Consider the following 17,228-nt stretch of genomic DNA (forward strand, 5'->3'; position numbering starts at 1 on the left):
CAACTAGAGAAGAGGGTGCTTGGTCTTGTGCTTATTGATGTGTCCCACAGTGGACAAAACATTGCTGAAAGGGTTATATCTGTGCTGGCTGATTATGGTTTGACTGAAAAGGTCTTTGCTATTACTTTGGACAATGCCTCATCTAATGTTTCTGTCATGCTGAAAGCTCTAGTTTGGTTTTGGTTAATTGATGAAACCCTAAGTGCTAACCTAGTTTATCAAAGTGATTATGAGATAGGTAGCACTACTCCAAGTGATGAAGCAATGACGAAGATCATGACAATGGTGATAGCATGGTGATGATCAAATGCTTGAACTTGGAAAAGAAGAAAGAGAAAAACGAAAGGCTCAAGGCAAAGGTATAAAATGTAGGAGCCATTTTGTTTTAGAGATCAAGACACTTAGTGAGTGTGATCATATTTAGGATAGATAGCCGTACTATTAAGAGGAGTGAAACTCGTATCGGAATGCGGTTATCAAAGTGCCACTAGATGCTCTAACTCATTGCATATGCATTTAGGATCTAGTGGAGTGCTAACACCCTTGATAATATTTGTGAAAATATGCTAACACATGTGCACAAGGTGTTTGTAGGGTTGAGATGGGTTTGGGTCCCTCTCTCCCTCCCGCCGAGCTTGCGAGGCGGGATTCGGCGCTTTCGGGAAAATGAAATGTCTATTTTCTATTGCGCCGGATGCAAAATTTTTGGTGGTTGGCACACTTGAGAAAGGGTGAAGAAGTTAGAGTTGAAATGGAGTTGGTCGAAATAATGCTGGCATCGGTCTACTGACCGGACGCTGGGTCACTCAGCGACCGGACGCTGAAAGGCTGCGTCCGGTCGAGCTGGCAGAGAGGTCGCCAGTTTCGGTGTTACACCGGACGCTGGACCTGAGATGCACCGGACGCTGGTTTCTACGTCCGGTCAAACTAACGGGTCTGCACAGTGGCTAAGGGTTGAGCACCGGACGCTGGCTGCGTCCGGTCCGGTCAAGGTGGACCGGACGTATCCGGTCGAAAAAACATGCCTCGGGGAGCTTACTGGAAACGACCGGACGCTGGGACTTCAGCGTCCGGTCAGTTTTGACCGGAGCGTCCAGTCAGCTTCGTAGCCGTTGAAATCTGACGAACAGCGTTTGAAGCCGGTGACGCGTGGCGTCCATCGGGCGACCGGACGCTGAGGGCCAGCGTCCGGTCAGTATGACCGGAGCGTCCGGTCAGAGCGTGTTTTGCCCAGTGAAGGGGTATAACGGCTCTATTTGATGGGGGCTCTATTTATAGCCCCATGGCCGGCTCAAAGGATAACTCTTGCACATTTTCATTGACATAGCATCCTTGTGAGCTTAGCCAAAGCCCTCCCACTCATCTCCATCATTGATCCATCATCATTGTGAGATTGGGAGAGAATCCAAGTGCATTGCTTGAGTGATTGCATCTAGAGGCACTTGGTATTCGTGTTGCACGAGGATTTCGCTTGTTTCTCTTGGTGGTTGCCACCACCTAGACGGTTGGAGCAGCGGTGGAGGATCGGCACGAGTTGGTGATTGTTCGTGGCCGTCTCCGGTGATTGTAAGGGGAGTTGTACCTTCCTCGGCGGAGTGCCGAAAGGTAACTCTAGTAAATTGCTCATGTCATTGAGTTACCTCACTTATGGGTCGGTTCTTGCGGTGTCCAATTGTGTGGACGAGGTTTGTGAAACACCTCTTAGCCGCCGAACCACCAAGTGTTGGTCGACACAACGGGGACATAGCGTGTTGGCAAGCACGTGAACCTCGGGAGAAAATCGATTGTCTCTCTTCTTTGGTATTCTCCCGGTGATTGGCTATATATTCATCTTGTGATTGGTTCATCCCCTACACGTCGGTATAATCACTCTACTCACTCATTTACATTCTTGCAAACTAGTTGATACAAGCTCTTTAGTGTAATTAGAATTGAGAGCTTGCTTTATTATTTACATTCATCTAGTTGAGCTCTTTAGAGTAGCAAGGTTGAGAGCTCTTAGTGAGTAATTACATAGCAAGTTTGTGTGCCTAAGTATTCATTGCAACTAGAATTGTTGGATAGGTGGCTTGCAACCCTTGTAGAGCTAGAGCAAGTTTGTATTACGCTATTTGTCATACTAATCAAATTGCTCTAGTTGATTTGTAGATTTTTAAATAGGCTATTCACCCTCCCCCCCTCTAGCCATATTAGGACCTTTCACATGCGTACACTTAGGCATGTACTGTCTAAATATCTTGGTATTGAAGTACCCCCTGATAATGATAGAAATGATAGAAATGAAACTGATAATGTAGTTAGTACTTTGTTTATGCATCAGCGCTGTGCATGTCATATCATAAATCTGATTGTTAAGGAGGCCCTTAATGCTCTTCAGCCTTTGATTGAAACATTTAGAACCGCAATATCATTTCTGAACTCATCTAACCAGAGAATTACTGCATATAAAAGTTACTGTATTGCCACTGGTGTTAGACCTAGGAAATTTCAGCTGGACATGGAGGTAAGGTGGAATTCTACATATCTGATGCTCAAGCATTTGTTTTCTCACCAGACTCCTTTCACTACTTTCATGCATGCTCACTATCAGGCACGGCACGGCTAACATGCCATGCCGTATAGTGCCGTGCCTGGTCGTGCCCGTGCTAGTGCCGTGCCGGGCGGCCCGTTTGGCCATATATAGGGTCTAGCAGACATCTGTGGTGAACGTGGGCCGACTCACGCTGTGGTTTTTTTTTCCGCACGTGCCTGCCCTGACCGCAAGATTGGCAATCAGATTCGTGGCCAGCAGAAGAGACAACAGGGGCAAAATTTACTTTACCGCCGACTCACTCACTTCCCATACGTCGTGGAGCCCGAAACATATTTGGCTAGGACTTTGGCATTTCACCCATCATGAGAGACGGGTTTCGTAGTTTTATCATCCCTCAAAGTGGTTTCGCTATTTTACCATTATAAAACAGATTCAACCTGCTGAAATACATTTGTGGTAGTTTTAGTTCGTGGAAAAAAAAGAAGACGCCTCCTTCCATTCCTACCCCTGGTTGTTGTAACTTTCATCAGAACGGATCGAACACAAAATGGATCGGCCCTCTCCTCCATCCCAAGCGCTGGCCTTCCCCACGCCGCTCCCTTCCCGTTTCGGCGCCGACGCTGGCCTTCCCCATGCCACCCCCTCCTCTGCTGGCACCGCCATGCCACCATGCCGCTCCCCTCCCCTGCCGGCACCGCCCTACCACCACGCCGCTCTAGGTGCCTCGTCCCGCCGCCGCTCGGCCATCCAAGTGCCGCCTCCCGCCTCCTCTCGGCCATCTAAGCGCTACCGCCTCCCCATGCCATCCAAGCGCCGCCTCCGCCCCAGGCAAGCCTCAGCTCGGGCCTAGGCCGTGGGCCAGGCCTGCGCCTAGGTTGTCGCGCCAGGCCGACGCGTCCCCAGCCGACGTGCCCCCTAAGCTGGCGCCACCCCCATGGATTGTAGTTAGAGTGATCTAATTCCTCGGTATGCACTCTCTCTCTCTTGTATTTGTAGTCCACGAACATAGTTCAAAACGCTGATAGAGTTGTTTGAATAGAAATTTAACTACATTTCTTGCATTCGCTTTATCCAGGCTTGATGTGGAGCCTGAGCTTAGATTAGATTCTATAGCAGACACTTGTGATGTTGGTCACAATGCAAAGGTTGTAGACCATGGATGTGGTGATGTTAGTGGCAATGCATTGGCTATAGAATATTATGGAGGTATTGATTGGGACAACCTGCATATTGCTGACACAAATGATGAAGAGGGTGAGGGCAGGCAAGAAATAATTGATGAGGATCAATTATTTCGTCTGTTGGGTTTGAGAACTGAGGATGATGAACATCGATCTCAAGAGCAGCAGGCTTCTACAGAGATGGAAAACGGGCCTGAAAATAGGAATGCCACTATTGAGGAGGAGATTGACACAACTGGGGCTGCCATTCCTGTTGACGATCATGTGCCCAAACAACCCTTGTATGGACATTGGCACTGTGTACCCTAACATGAAAGAATTTAGATTGGCTATGAGGCAGTTTGCAATAAATAAAGAGTTCGAGCTGCACATAGTGAAATCTGAGCCACAACGCTACATTAGGGTCTGCAATGCAGAAGGTTGCCCGTGGCATATTGTTGGAAGGAGGCAACCTGATGGGACAACCATTAAGGTGTTTAACTAGTGGCTAACATTTTTCTACATTTTTTTGTTGCTGCTCAATATCTAATTCATTGGTATTTTGTAGGTCACATGTTTGATTTCTCGGCATACATGCTCTTCTAGTGCAAGGAGGAAGACCACCACTCCAACAAGTGGCTGGGTAGCATCAAAGGCTATTCACCTCCTTAAGAAGACTCCCAACATGGGTCCTAAAGAATTGTAGAAGAAGCTACAAGAGAAACACAAGTGTGAAATTCATTATGACACAGTGGCGAGGGGAAGGAATATTGCCTTGAGGAAAATATTTGGCAGCTGGGAGGAGAGCTTCCAAATGTTGTTCAGCTGGAGGGTAGAGGTATTAAAGTGGTCACCAGGTAGTGTGATTGAAATTGACTTAAAGGAGGTAGATGGCAAGGTTTACTTTCATAGATTTTTTATGCATTAAGTCCTTGCATTGAGGGTTTTTAGAGGGTTGTAGGCCTTATCTGAACGTAGACTCAACTGCACTTAATGGTAGGTGGAATGGACATTTGGCTGCAGTTGTTGCAATAGATGGTCATGATTAGATGTACCCTCTTGTTTTTGGTTTCATAGATGGAGAAACAATAGATAACTGGACATGGTTCATGTCTCAGCTACACAAAGCAATAGGAAACCTACCACTACTTGCTATTTGCACTTATGCATGCAAAGGTTTAGAGAAAGCTGTTAGAGATGTCTTTCCTAATGCTGAGCATAGAGAATGCTTTAGGCATCTAATGCAGAATTTCATAAAAAGATTTGGTGGAGATATTTTTCAAAAATGTATCTTGCAGCAAGGACATATAGGCCTGAAGTTTTCCAATATTTCTACCATGAAATTATGATAGCTTGCCCTGAAGTATTGGAATGGCTTCATAACCACCACAAATTGTTGTGGATGAGAAGTGCTTTCAATCAAGAAATTAAGTGCGACTATGTTACCAACAATCTTGTAGAGTCTTTTAATAACTGGATTAGAGATTGGAAGGATCTTCTTATAGTTGAGCTTGCTGATAAAATTAGAGAGATGTTAATGGTATTATGGAACAAGTGAAGGTTGATTTCAGAGAAACTCGAGGGTAACATCCTACCTGCTATCCTAACTATACTAAAAGCAAGGACTAGGAGATTAGGAAACCTGACCATTGTGAAGGCAGGTTATTTTGTTGTAGAAGTCCATGACACTGCTAGCACACATAATAGACATGTTGTCAAATCATCCTTGCAGGAATGTACCTGTCTTGAATGGCAGCACACTAGAAAGCCTTGTCGGCATGCTTTGGTCTTGCTAACAACCCAACAAAGTGCTGATGTAAAGTTGGAGGACTTCATTCATGACTATTACTCTGTGCAACGGTTCAAAAATGCATATAAGAGGCTGATAGAACCACTTCCAGATAAGACACAGTGGGCAAAAGTTGATATTCCTTTTCCGGTTGAGGCACCACTTGATAAAAAAGGTGTTGGAAGGTACAAGAAACTGAGAATTAAAGGTTGTTTGGAAGGAGGCAGTGGTGGCAAAACCAAGAAGGCTGCCAAAGAGGCTGCAAATGAAGCTGACAAAAAGGCTGAATTGGAGGCCAGTGAGGCTGCTAAAGGTTAGAGGCAACTGATTAGAGGGAAAAGGAAATGCAAGAGATGTGAAGAATTGGGACATGGAGAAACTAGTTATAAGTGCAGACCTAATGGGACTAAGAAACCACCAAAAAGAAAGGCTAGGCCGAATACAACTAAGTATGGCCAAAATGCTAAGATCCCTACAAAGAGGGCAAAAAGCATGTTTCTAGAGAGCCTGACAATGAATGTGGCCAAGTCCCACTAGAACAAGAAAAACACTGCTGCAGGACCCACCAGTCATAAGTCCAACCAGAATAAGGGAAACACTGCTGCAGGACCCACCAGACATAAGTCCCACCAGAACAAGGGAAACACTGCTGCATGATAGTCCTAATAGGTTGACACGAAGGTACAAGTGTCCAATATTTTGTTATTCATTCATATGTCCAATATTCTGTTTCATTAATTACAAACTTTTTTTTTCAAATGTCAGACAACTTTCGCTTCTGATGGAGGAAGAAATAAGTCCTCAGCCAATGCATAGTCTGATGGGAGAAGACACAAGTACTCCTAGCAAGATCCAAGGAAAAACAAAGAAGAAGACAATTGCAAAATAGCTGATGCCAAGGAAGAAACAAGTCCTCAGGAGCTGAATCTGTTAGGGTCTGTTGTATGTGGTATTGTAATTGACAATGTATATTTCTTGTGGAACTGAAGTATGTGGTATTGTACTTGACAATGTATATTTCTTGTGAAACTGAAGTATGTGGTATTGTACTTGACAATGCAAAATAAAGTTGACTGCTCCTTCTGTTTGCCAAAAAATGCAAAAGTGTGGCTGCTGTTGTGCTGGGAATGTACCCAGAATTTGCATCTATGTACTCTTGTTGGAACCTCACTTATTGATGCTCATGCTGGTGGAGTTGGAGTCATGGAAAGCATTCCAAATGCAGGATCTAAAGTGTGGCTGCAATTTTGTGTTTTTGCTATAGAAATTGCTTTCAAAACATTGTGTATGTTACAAATTCAACTAGCATTTATATTGTTTTTTTCTATCTCTTGTGCTTTAGTTTGGCTAATATTAACTGGTGTTGAACAGCTGATACCCTCTTGCAGCATGGGCTGCTACACCCAGCACGTTGTCGTCAATGTGATCAAGCAGATGAGACCAGACAGCTGATACCCTTTAGCAGGATAGACATTAAGGATTAGCACCACTGACTGCCTAGGCTGAATTCTCCTCTTGGTGCTGCCAGGCACTAAAGCAGGTCGACAAGCAGCTCAGAAAAGGGCTCAACTCTTGATCATCTTAGTTTCTTGGTAAAATTTGGGCACATCATAGTAAATTTGGGCACATGACACAGTATATGATACAAGTCACTAATACTTTCATTCATTTATTTCGGCACACAAGTTCTACAAGTATAGAAAGCACACTCATCACCCACTCTTAACAATTCTATACAAATTGGTCACTAGTACAAGTGCACAAACTAATATCAAGCATTTCAGCAAGAACACAATCTCTCTAGCTATTCCTGTCAGATCCTTCAACTGCTCTAGTTGTCCACCATCTCCCTTGGTCTATTCTTCTGGTTGTGGCATCTTAGAGCTCTGAAAAACAGGCTGATAAGAGGGTGGCACATTGCTCATAGTCCTCCTGCCACTTCCAAAAGTCACATCCACCACTATCCATCTGTCACCAATGCAAAGAAATTTCAATTGTCTGAACAATACAACACATGAATTACAAACAAAATGGAACAAATCATAGAACCGTTCGAGTTGAACAGATGTAGAACATGCGCCCATAGTTCTTCTCTGTCTTTGCCATCAATGCCTTGACAATGCGGCATTTGCATTTGTCGCAGTGGACAAGAGGGAGAATGACTCTACTCCCAGCCCTCTGGATGGCCCCCGTCGAACTGCTGCTCCATCCATTTGGGCGGCTCTGAAGTGGAGCGGTGCTGGTTGGCGCCTGTAGTGGAGGGGGAGGCGCGGGAGCGAGCCTACACTAGCAGGGGAGGAGAAGGCGTGGGGGCAGGCCTATGCCGGCAAGGGAGAGGCGGCGCTTGGATGGCCTGGGGAGGCAGCAGCGCTTGGATGCCGGGAGGAGGCGGGAGGCGGCACTTGGATGGCCCGGCGGAGGCGGGACGAGGCACCTAGAGCGGCGTGGTGGCAGGGCGGTGCCGACAGGGGAGGGGAGCGGCGTGGTGGCAGGGCGGTGCCGGTAGGGGACGGGCGGCGTGGGGAAGGCCAGCGCTGGCGCCGGCACGGGGAGGGAGCGGCGTGGGGAAGGCCAGCACTGGGGATGGAGGAGAGGGCCGATCCGTTTTGTGTTCGATCTGTTCTGATGAAAGTTACAGCAGCCAGGGGTAGGAATGGAAGGAGGTGTCTTCTTTTTTTTCCCATGAACTAAAACTACCACAAATGTATTTCAGCGGGTTGAATTCATTTCATAATGGCAAAACAACGAAACCACTTTGAGGGATGGTAAAACTGCGAAACCCGTTTCTCGGTAAAATGCCAAAGTTCCTATTTGGCTAGTTTGCAACCAAATCTTTTTTATAATTTCCTACAATACTACCCAGGTATTTAATTTTCACACAGATATGCATTTTTGAGAATGATATGACGACTCATTTTTTAGACATAAAAAGACTGAGACTGAAAATGACAAATCTAGATATTGATGAAGTCATCATAGACGTCTCACTATCGAAAACAACGTTGTTAAATCCCAGAATAAATATATAAAATACTAAAAAATGTCATTAGATCGTTGTAGAATATATTTTTATAGTATATACCTATGTGGAGTCGTGAATCGTAATATTTTTAAAAACTATATAAATTTAAGATAACTTAACTTTAACCAAACCTGTAGTTATATTTTTCGAGATGGAGGTAATGGTTTTGTATTACTAAAGTTTATTGAATACGCAGATGGAACCGATATTTTTGGTATATACAACTCTAGGCAGTTTCGACGAAAAAGAGAACTTATTTAAAGAGGGAAGACTGATTTAAAACAATATATTGGCCAGAGGTGACATAGTTCTCTCTATAAGTAACCATGATGTCTATTACTTGGCCAGTTAAAAAAATATCATTAAGGATAATATGTAGTCAATACATAAAAAATACAATCATTGTTTTGTAGGAAAACCTTAAAACATTTTAGTTTCAAAATTGTGAGCTATATGTGTGCTGAATTCTATTGGAAAATCATGGCAAAACCTCATAAGCGTGAAGGATTTCCTAAGAATAGTATAATATGAAAGAAGAAATTAGTTATCTACCCCTTCTGTCCAAAACAAATAACTTCCTAAAAATTTTAAGATAGATTAAGAACGCTGGCGAAATAGTACAATATTCAAACGCCAGAAAATAATTTTGGAAAAAAAGAATGGCACCAAGAATGGCAGCACATTGTCATTTTTTACAAGTGTATCCAGTTGTATTCCATTGACTGATGATCCCCACGTTGTGGTCGCATTCGGCATTGCCTGATGATGGACACCCACATTCTGTGTCTCGTTCAGACAGTCAGACGACGGCCATGGATAATTCAGGCACGAGCACCGAGAAAAAAATGACAATGTGCTGCCATTCTTTACAAGTGTATCCAGTTGTATTCCATTGACTGATGATCCCCACGTTGTGGTCGCATTCGGCATTGCCTGATGATGGACACCCACATTCTGTGTCTCGTTCAGACAGTCAGACGACGGCCATGGATAATTCAGGCACGAGCACCGAGAAAAAAATGACAATGTGCTGCCATTCTTGGTGCCATTCTTTACAAGTGTGCCCTTGTTTAGTTCACGAAATTTGGATTTTAGGGCTACTGTAGCACCTTCGTTTTTATTTGGCAAATAGTGTCCAAACATTGACTAATTAGGCTTAAAACGTTCGTCTCGCAATTTCTCACCAAACTGTGTAATTAGTTTTTCTTTTCGTCTACATTTAATGCTCCATGCACGGGCCGCAAACATTCAATGTGACATGTAACAACTTTTTGGATTTTGAGGTCCAACTAAACAAGGGCGGTATCCAGTTGTATTCCATTGACTGATGATCCCCACGTTGTGGTCGCATTCGGCATTGCCTGATGATGGACACCCACATTCGGTGTATGGATAATTCAGGCACGAGCACCGAGCACCGAGCACCGAGCACGACCCAGGCTCCATCCCCACCCGCCCCACGCGCAGTGCATTCCTCGGATTCGTTCGGCCCTCTCCAGCCCATCTCCGATTCCAACGACCACCGCTCCTTCCCCGCCCCAGCCTAGCATCGCAGCGCAGGCCCTGCGCCGCCCTCCGCGCACGTCCAAGTATCCTTCGACCGCAACCGCGCGCACCTCTCTACCTCGACGTCGTCGCCTCTGCCAAGGAGTCGTACGTGTGATCTATCCGGACCTCCCGTCGGTTCCTTCTGTCCTGCAGAATCTCGGCGGCGCTGCCGTGACCCGTGGGCACTGAAATCCAGACGCTCCTTCCTGGGATGGACGCCCTTGTTCATCCGGTCTGTGTCTCGGATTTTTTCGCTGACCGCCCGCGCTGAGGCCGCCCGCCGACAGGACGATGTAGAGGAGCGCAAGAACGGGAGGCGGCGTTGGGGACGAGAACCGAGAAGATGGAGGGGCGCAATCCCATGCAGAGATTTGTTGATAGCCCAAAGCCATATAACAGAAGGTACGCTGATGTTCTTTGCATCCCCGATTTCGCAACTGGATTGGTCGTTTCATGGTTGCGGTTGTCGTTTTGTGCATCCATTCTGGTTTTTCAGAAACTGATGCAGCCATTTTTTTTCCTCTTCCAGGAAAGCGTGCGGAATGCAAACAAGGATAGATTCTAGTGAACATGGCGATCGCCAAGGTCCGAGAGCCAGTGAATTGCCAGGCAAGATGAACAATGACCGTGCCGATCGTCAAGGCTTCAGAGCCTGTGAATTCCCAGCCAAGATGGACAACGACCATGCCGATCGTCAAGGTTCAAAAGCCTGCGAATCGCCAGGCAAAGCCTGTGAATTGCCAGGCAAAATGGATAATGACCACCCCGTCCGTCAAGGTTTGAAAGCCTCTGGATTGCAACTGCAATCCAAGATGGATGCTACTGACGATGGCATTTGCCAAGGTTTGAAAGCCTGTGGATTGGCAACCAAGATGGATACTAATGACCAAGTCGACCGCAAAGGCTCCAAAGTATCTGGGGTGGCAACCAAGATGGATGCTAATGCTAGTGACCAAGGCGATTGCCAAGGCTTCAAAGTACGTGGCATAGAGGCCAAGATGGATGGTAACGACCATGCCGATCACCTAGGCTCCAAAGTCTGTGGAATGCCAACCAAGACAGATGCTGATGACCAATGCAGTAACCAAGGTTTTGTTACATGTACTGCTCCTATTTCTCTCCCTCTGTAAATTGTAAGCCTGCATTCTTTGCTTTGGATAAACCTAGATTCTACCCTGTATTTGATTGCAATTATAACCTTTTTTCCCAATGCATATAGTTTGCAATTCCATTAATGAATAAAACACTTCAGAATTTCAAGTTCTAGCATTATCTGGATGCTTCTCAGTTATAATGAAACTGTACCCCTTCCTTCTTTTTAATCTTATTTTTATTAGCATAACTAGCACCCTTTGAGTACAAAGAAAAAATATTGTTATTAATCATAAACAAAAACTAGATCAACTAAGGATGAACTAGATGGCTCTATAAGAAATAAGCACAAAAATTCGTCTTGATCGAGAGTCAAACTTGAGTGTCTAGGCACGACTCCACACACCGACTATGCTAGGCTTAGTTTTTTTTAGGAAACTAGGATTAGTTTCTATCATAGACAATCTGCAAGTTTATTTTATTTTGGCTATATGTGTTTACTAAATCAAGAAAAATAATCATCTTGACTAAGCTGGCCGCCTGGCCTCCTGCCGCTACATGAAAACTAGTAAAAGTTGTTGCATATACATCTTCCGTTTGTCATATACTCATATCGACTGAATCCGTGTGTTCTCGAAAATGCTATTGACCCTATGTGCTTCCATGATTGCTAACAGGTCCCTTTAAGGCAGCTGAGAGGTTAGGTCATCTTCTGAACCAACCAGCAAACAGATCTTGTGCTGATTGTGGTGCTCCAGATCCAAAATGGGTGTAAGTATCCATCAATTGTACTAATTCTTTTTTTTTTTGTTGCTGCATTTCTTTTTATCCATGCGTTATTTCGAAAAATAAAAAATACCATATGTTGGTTGATATGAAAGAAGCAGTGAATTACATGTCCCTCTGCTTTACTGAACCTGAGCTGAAAACACTAAAATGCAAACTTGGGTACCCATCTCCGCCTGGCCATTTTTTATTCACATAGACTCATGTGACAATTTTCTTGTGTTACAGGTCTTTTTGTGGTAGAAATATCTTCTCTTTATCAACGCAGTGAACAACCTGTTTCCTAAAAAAAAAACGCAGTGAACAACCTGCATACTGCATGTTACCATTTCATCCTTTTTTTTTTTGGTTTGCAGGTCATTGACTTTTGGTGTTTTCATTTGCATCAAGTGTTCAGGAGCTCATAGAAGTCTTGGAGTACATATATCCAAGGTAAGACATGTCTTAAAGTGTTCTATTATGACCTTTGGAGCACATACTGGTTCACACTAGCCATTTGTTTTTGGTCTCCCATCTTTCATGGTCATTATTTATTAGATTTGTTCATATGAATGGCTATTGGATGTGTTGTTACCACTAAATACATAAATGCACATGAATAGTCCTGTGAAATGTCTTTCCAACACGGTTGTCACCATGAATCACTCGAGTTCAGTGAGAGGCTGAGAACTAGAGCATGCTCAAATCTACCTTAGTTTAGTGGTTCGAATATTCACTGTTCGGGGTTGACCAGAAATCTGTCTATTTCAGGTGGTTTCGGTGAAGCTAGATGAGTGGGCAGATGAGCAAGTTGATATTTTAGCCGATTCAGGTGGGAATGCTGCTGTAAACATGATATATGAGGCATTTGTGCCTGAAAACTGCACGAAGCCAAAGCAAGATTGTTCAGCAGAGGAGCGCAATGATTTTATTAGGTAGACGTTAATTTCAATCTTTGATGTCTTTCTTGACACATTTGCATAGCATTTTATTTATTTATATACATTTGCCAGATAAATGATCTTTCGCCTTCTTATCTGCATATATGAGCATGCAGGCGAAAATACGAGGCTCAACAGTTTTTGACTAACCCCCAGCTTTCATGCCCTCCGCGACGCAACGACAAACATAATCACCACCCCCATAGTACTAGTTCAAGTCGACATGGTTTAGGCCTTTCATTCAGGAACAGCTGGAGGAGAAAAGAACATGAGTCCAAAACAGCAAAGAAAACAGTACGATTGCATTATTCCAAATTCACTTTAGTCTGCTTTAAATGTTGAAAACTATTTGACCCTCTGCTATCTTATAGATCGAGGTGGGTATGGTAGAATTTGTAGGATTGATTAAGGTTGACATCCTAAGAGGCACAAATCTAGCTATCCGTGATGTCATGTCAAGCGATCCTTATGTTATTCTTAACCTAGGACACCAGGTAAGCAATTCCAAATTCACCAAAAGTGCATCCGAGGGCTATGCAAAGCCTTTCTGTTTCATGACTCATGGTTCCTTTTTTTCACCTGTGAAGACAATGAAAACAAAGGTGGTAAAGAGCAGCCTAAATCCTGTATGGAATGAAAGACTTATGCTTTCAATACCTGACCCGATACCGCTGCTTAAACTGGTAAGCACTGTTATTGCTTCTCTTAAGGTTTAAGGTGCACAGGAAATTTATCAGATGCGCTTGCTTACTTTGGCCACCAGCCTTACATGCTTGAAACCTCCTGACAGCAAGTCTATGACAAGGACACGTTCACTACTGACGACCGGATGGGGGAGGCTGAGATCAACATCCAGCCGCTGGTTGCCGCAGCCAAAGCCTTCGAGACCTCGTCCATCGCAGACACCGCGCAGCTTAACAAATGGATGGCGAAGGATGGCATCTGGATCCCGAGGGACAGCGCCATCTCCATCGTCAACGGCAAGGTGAAGCAGGTGGTCAATGTCAGGCTTCAGAATGTTGAGCGTGGCCAGCTTGAAATGGAGCTCGAGTGCGTCCCTCTCACTCAATAGCTGTGCCTGCAGAAAGGGGCTGCCCACATCACACGAACAACTTCGTTACAATGCATGAGACCAGAATTCAACCATGCGTTGAGGTTTCCATGTGTGGATTGTATATTTGTATCTGTAAAGCTGGGAAGGGATATTATAGGATGGAAGTTGTGATTTGTTCAGGTTCAGGCGAATGAGAAGTGAAGACCATTTTAGCACGGCCCTGCTTTGGTTTCAGGCGTGTTCGGTAGAAGTCCAGCTTCACTTGGTTGGTTGTGTACTTCGTTAGCCTCTGTTTCTGACAACCATATGAACTGATGCAAATCTCCTACAACTAAAAAGAAAGAAAGTAAGACCACCGTTTCATGCGACAATCGTCGCTCCGTCGGTCCGCCCCTCCCCTTGCGATACCGCGCGTCCTAATCTCCTACGTCGCTCTGCCTCGCGGTGCGATCGCCTCCCCGCGATCGAGTTAGAAGGAAAGTCGTGAAAGCCGACGCCTCCTCTTCCCCCTTGCCCTTGCGCCCCCGTGCCACCATGGAGGAGTCGCGGCTGCGCGTCGCAACGCCGGACGAAGGCCGTCATGGAGGGAGCTGGAGCGCCATGGAGGGGGCCGAGCACCGGCCCTGGATCCGGCTTCCCTGCCCCCGCCCACGCCAAGGTGTCTTTCATGATGGGGAGCTCGATCTGGCAGTAGGAAGGTGTCGTGGCGCCGAAACTGGTAGGCAAGGACCTGGTCGGGGGCGGGGCTCACTGCGGCATGGATGGCGGCCGGCCGGCCATACCACCATCGAGGGGATGAGCCCTCTGTCCACCCTCTTCCTGTCATGCCTCCAGCCTCCCTCTTCCTCCTCTCTCACTCTTCCTCGCAGGCTGGAGTGCAGGGCGGAGACGCGGTGGTGGCAGCAGTTTAAGTCGAGGAGGGCGCTAGCGAAGTGCATGGAGGCAATCAACTACGAGGGCCACCACGCATGAGGATGTGCTGGTCGCGCACAAGGAATAGGTGCGTCAGTACCCTGCCCCTCTCTGTCTGCGATTGTGCACTCTTGGTCAGTTGAGATATGCATGTAAGGTGTTTGATGAAATTCCCTGCTGCTGAGTGGAAATCTCTTGGATGCTTGGTTCAGTCAATAGGCTGATCATTCATTGTTTGTTCATGTCATAAATTAGTGTTGAAAATTTGAGTTTAGTAGGTTCAAGTTTCAGAACCAATCTCAATCATGTCGGTATCCTTTGCTAATGTCAATCTGGTTCAAACACATTAAAACAGAGAGATCAGCATTTGTGTATGCATGTCATATGACCTTGTGGCATATAAGGAGTCCTTGTGTAAATTTCCATACTGGTCAAACTATGTAATATGCATGATCTGTACACCAATCGGGTGTTGTAAATTAACTAGGCCAAACTCATGAATGCAGCTAGATTTATAACATTTTTATGGGGTCTTCTTTTTTTCTTTTGTTATTGCTATTGCTCTTTATGAGAGAATGAGGACAAGAATTTTCATATATGCGAGGAGTAATAAGCTAGCAATCGATATTGCAATATCACTGGCAGATCAGGTATGGTACTACCATGGTCACTGATGCATATTTTTTTAATTTATTTCTTTGATTGTAGTGAAGAGTCTCTATGGATATCGGCAGATGTATTACTAGAATAACTCTCTGGGCAAATATTAGTTCATTCCATGCCGTCGGTTGATATATTGTTATTATCAATGAGATTGTGTGGCGCATGATAAGGTTATATGTAATCTTGTTCAGGATAAGAAAAAAATCAGTGAGTACATTTTTTTCTTTATGGTGTTTCCTTGGGTTAAAATTGGGATTCTAGCACTGCTTCCGTAATTTGCCACTTACAAGTATGAAAATAGTGTTGATAAGGAAATAAACTTTAACCTCCAATTCTAATTTTATTGACTGTGTTGAAGGCATTCATGTTCCAATTGGATTGTTGACATAGCCATTTCATTGTAGGCTGCTGCAATCCTGACATGGGACCTGATGCTGCTGGTTGATGTGAACTACGAGGAGGATTTTGTGCCAGCGGACCATGGTTCCTAGCTCCTACACAGGGCAAGAAGATGGGATCCAGTGAGGAGGCATCCCGTGCTAGCGAGCCAGGCAAGGTTGTGCTCACCGTTGAGAAACGAGAACACCTTGCATAGGAAGAAGAAGGTGTTGTTCAGGCACAAGCCCAAGAGCGTCTGCGCCAACAAGTGCTCAGGCTCAATCAAAACTTGCAATTGCATTATTAGGCGTGGAGTTATGGATTAGGTATTATTCATTAAACCAAAAGGATTGTGCCCTGCTCATGCTCCGCCTCGCGTAATCCTCCTCCCCTTCTCTGAATCATTTGATCTGATTTGTCTTTTGGGGTCGGTCTGTCCGCAATTGTGAAATTAAAACTCTTTCGCTCTCATTGTATCAAGTTATGCACCTACTTAAGGCAAAAATTACAATAGATAAAAGCACTCCAGTTATGCAAATGAACACTATGCTAGAGCACTGTATATGTTGAGTTTATTGAAGTTTATGATTAATTTTGAAACATGGACTTTCTCTGAACAACACTTACTAATATACAGGAAAAATAACACTAAACATAAGGTTTTTGCTAGCTATGGAGTTAGGTGGTTTCAATCATGACCCTCCAAATGGTACTGCATTTCTTGTGAGAACTTGATTCCTGATTCCAAATCAACTTACAATTTTTCTCGTACAGTGCTGCAGCTTGCAGGAGTCACTGACAGGCTTGATGTCCGACCCCTCTCCAGTTTCCACCTAGGGAAGCAGGTGAGCCACATTTTGTATCTTCCATTTTTCGTACGGGCTTGACACTGACATAGTGACATGTGAAGATGTGTGGAGATATTGTGTTATTGTATTGCTTCTATGATGGTAGTTTAGCTACAAACTACAGTGATGGCAGATATTGCAATTCCTTTCCATGTGGGGAACTTTTTCCAGATGTTGCCCAAGTTGGCTGGACAGTGTATACTAGATAGGTTGACATAGATTAATGTCTACTTTACCTACATGCATAGAAATTACATACCACCAGGTCGTGTTGCTTTCAAAAGTAAAATTCCATGTTCACATTATCAGTTTTTTCATGAGATAGCAGCAATCCTTCGAGGATGGTAGAGGCGTGGAGCCAATTTATTTTTCCTATGATAATTATTTCAGATGTTTGAGCACTAACATGCTTCGATAGAACTCACAATAGAGGAAGTGTTTGGCTAGGATAGAAAGGACTGTCGGTGAGACTGTAGGGCAGAAGGTAGCCACTTGCCCATTCATCAACAATGTTTACCATAGC

The 17,228-nt window shown here is 44.6% G+C and overlaps 1 protein-coding gene across 2 annotated transcripts; it reads left to right on the top strand.

Moving 5' to 3' along the window:
- Window positions 1-9,933: 9,933 nt before the first annotated feature.
- Window positions 9,934-14,260, top strand: LOC136454019 (probable ADP-ribosylation factor GTPase-activating protein AGD11). 2 transcript variants are annotated; one of them, XM_066454572.1, is made up of 9 exons: window positions 9,934-10,454; window positions 10,582-11,153; window positions 11,822-11,915; window positions 12,287-12,362; window positions 12,681-12,844; window positions 12,967-13,144; window positions 13,222-13,344; window positions 13,438-13,533; window positions 13,641-14,260. In XM_066454572.1, exons 1-9 carry the CDS (start codon window positions 10,396-10,398, stop codon window positions 13,920-13,922), a joined length of 1,644 nt encoding a protein of 547 aa, XP_066310669.1. In that variant the 5' UTR covers window positions 9,934-10,395; the 3' UTR covers window positions 13,923-14,260. The 2 variants fall into 2 exon arrangements, with proteins under 2 accessions (XP_066310669.1, XP_066310670.1); XM_066454573.1 differs by having other exon boundaries at window positions 10,582-11,141.
- Window positions 14,261-17,228: the final 2,968 nt, after the last annotated feature.

This window comes from Miscanthus floridulus, chromosome 5, assembly GCF_019320115.1.
Source record: "Miscanthus floridulus cultivar M001 chromosome 5, ASM1932011v1, whole genome shotgun sequence".
NCBI classification, from domain to species: Eukaryota; Viridiplantae; Streptophyta; class Magnoliopsida; order Poales; family Poaceae; genus Miscanthus; species Miscanthus floridulus.

Bases quoted from the DNA above. Each gene is read 5' to 3' on its own strand.
- LOC136454019 (XM_066454572.1), top strand. From the start codon at position 10,396: ATGGAGGGGCGCAATCCCATGCAGAGATTTGTTGATAGCCCAAAGCCA. The intron at 12,845-12,966 runs GTAGACGTTAAT...ATGAGCATGCAG, and splicing joins GAGCGCAATGATTTTATTAG to GCGAAAATACGAGGCTCAAC. The intron at 13,534-13,640 runs GTAAGCACTGTT...ACCTCCTGACAG, and splicing joins CGATACCGCTGCTTAAACTG to CAAGTCTATGACAAGGACAC.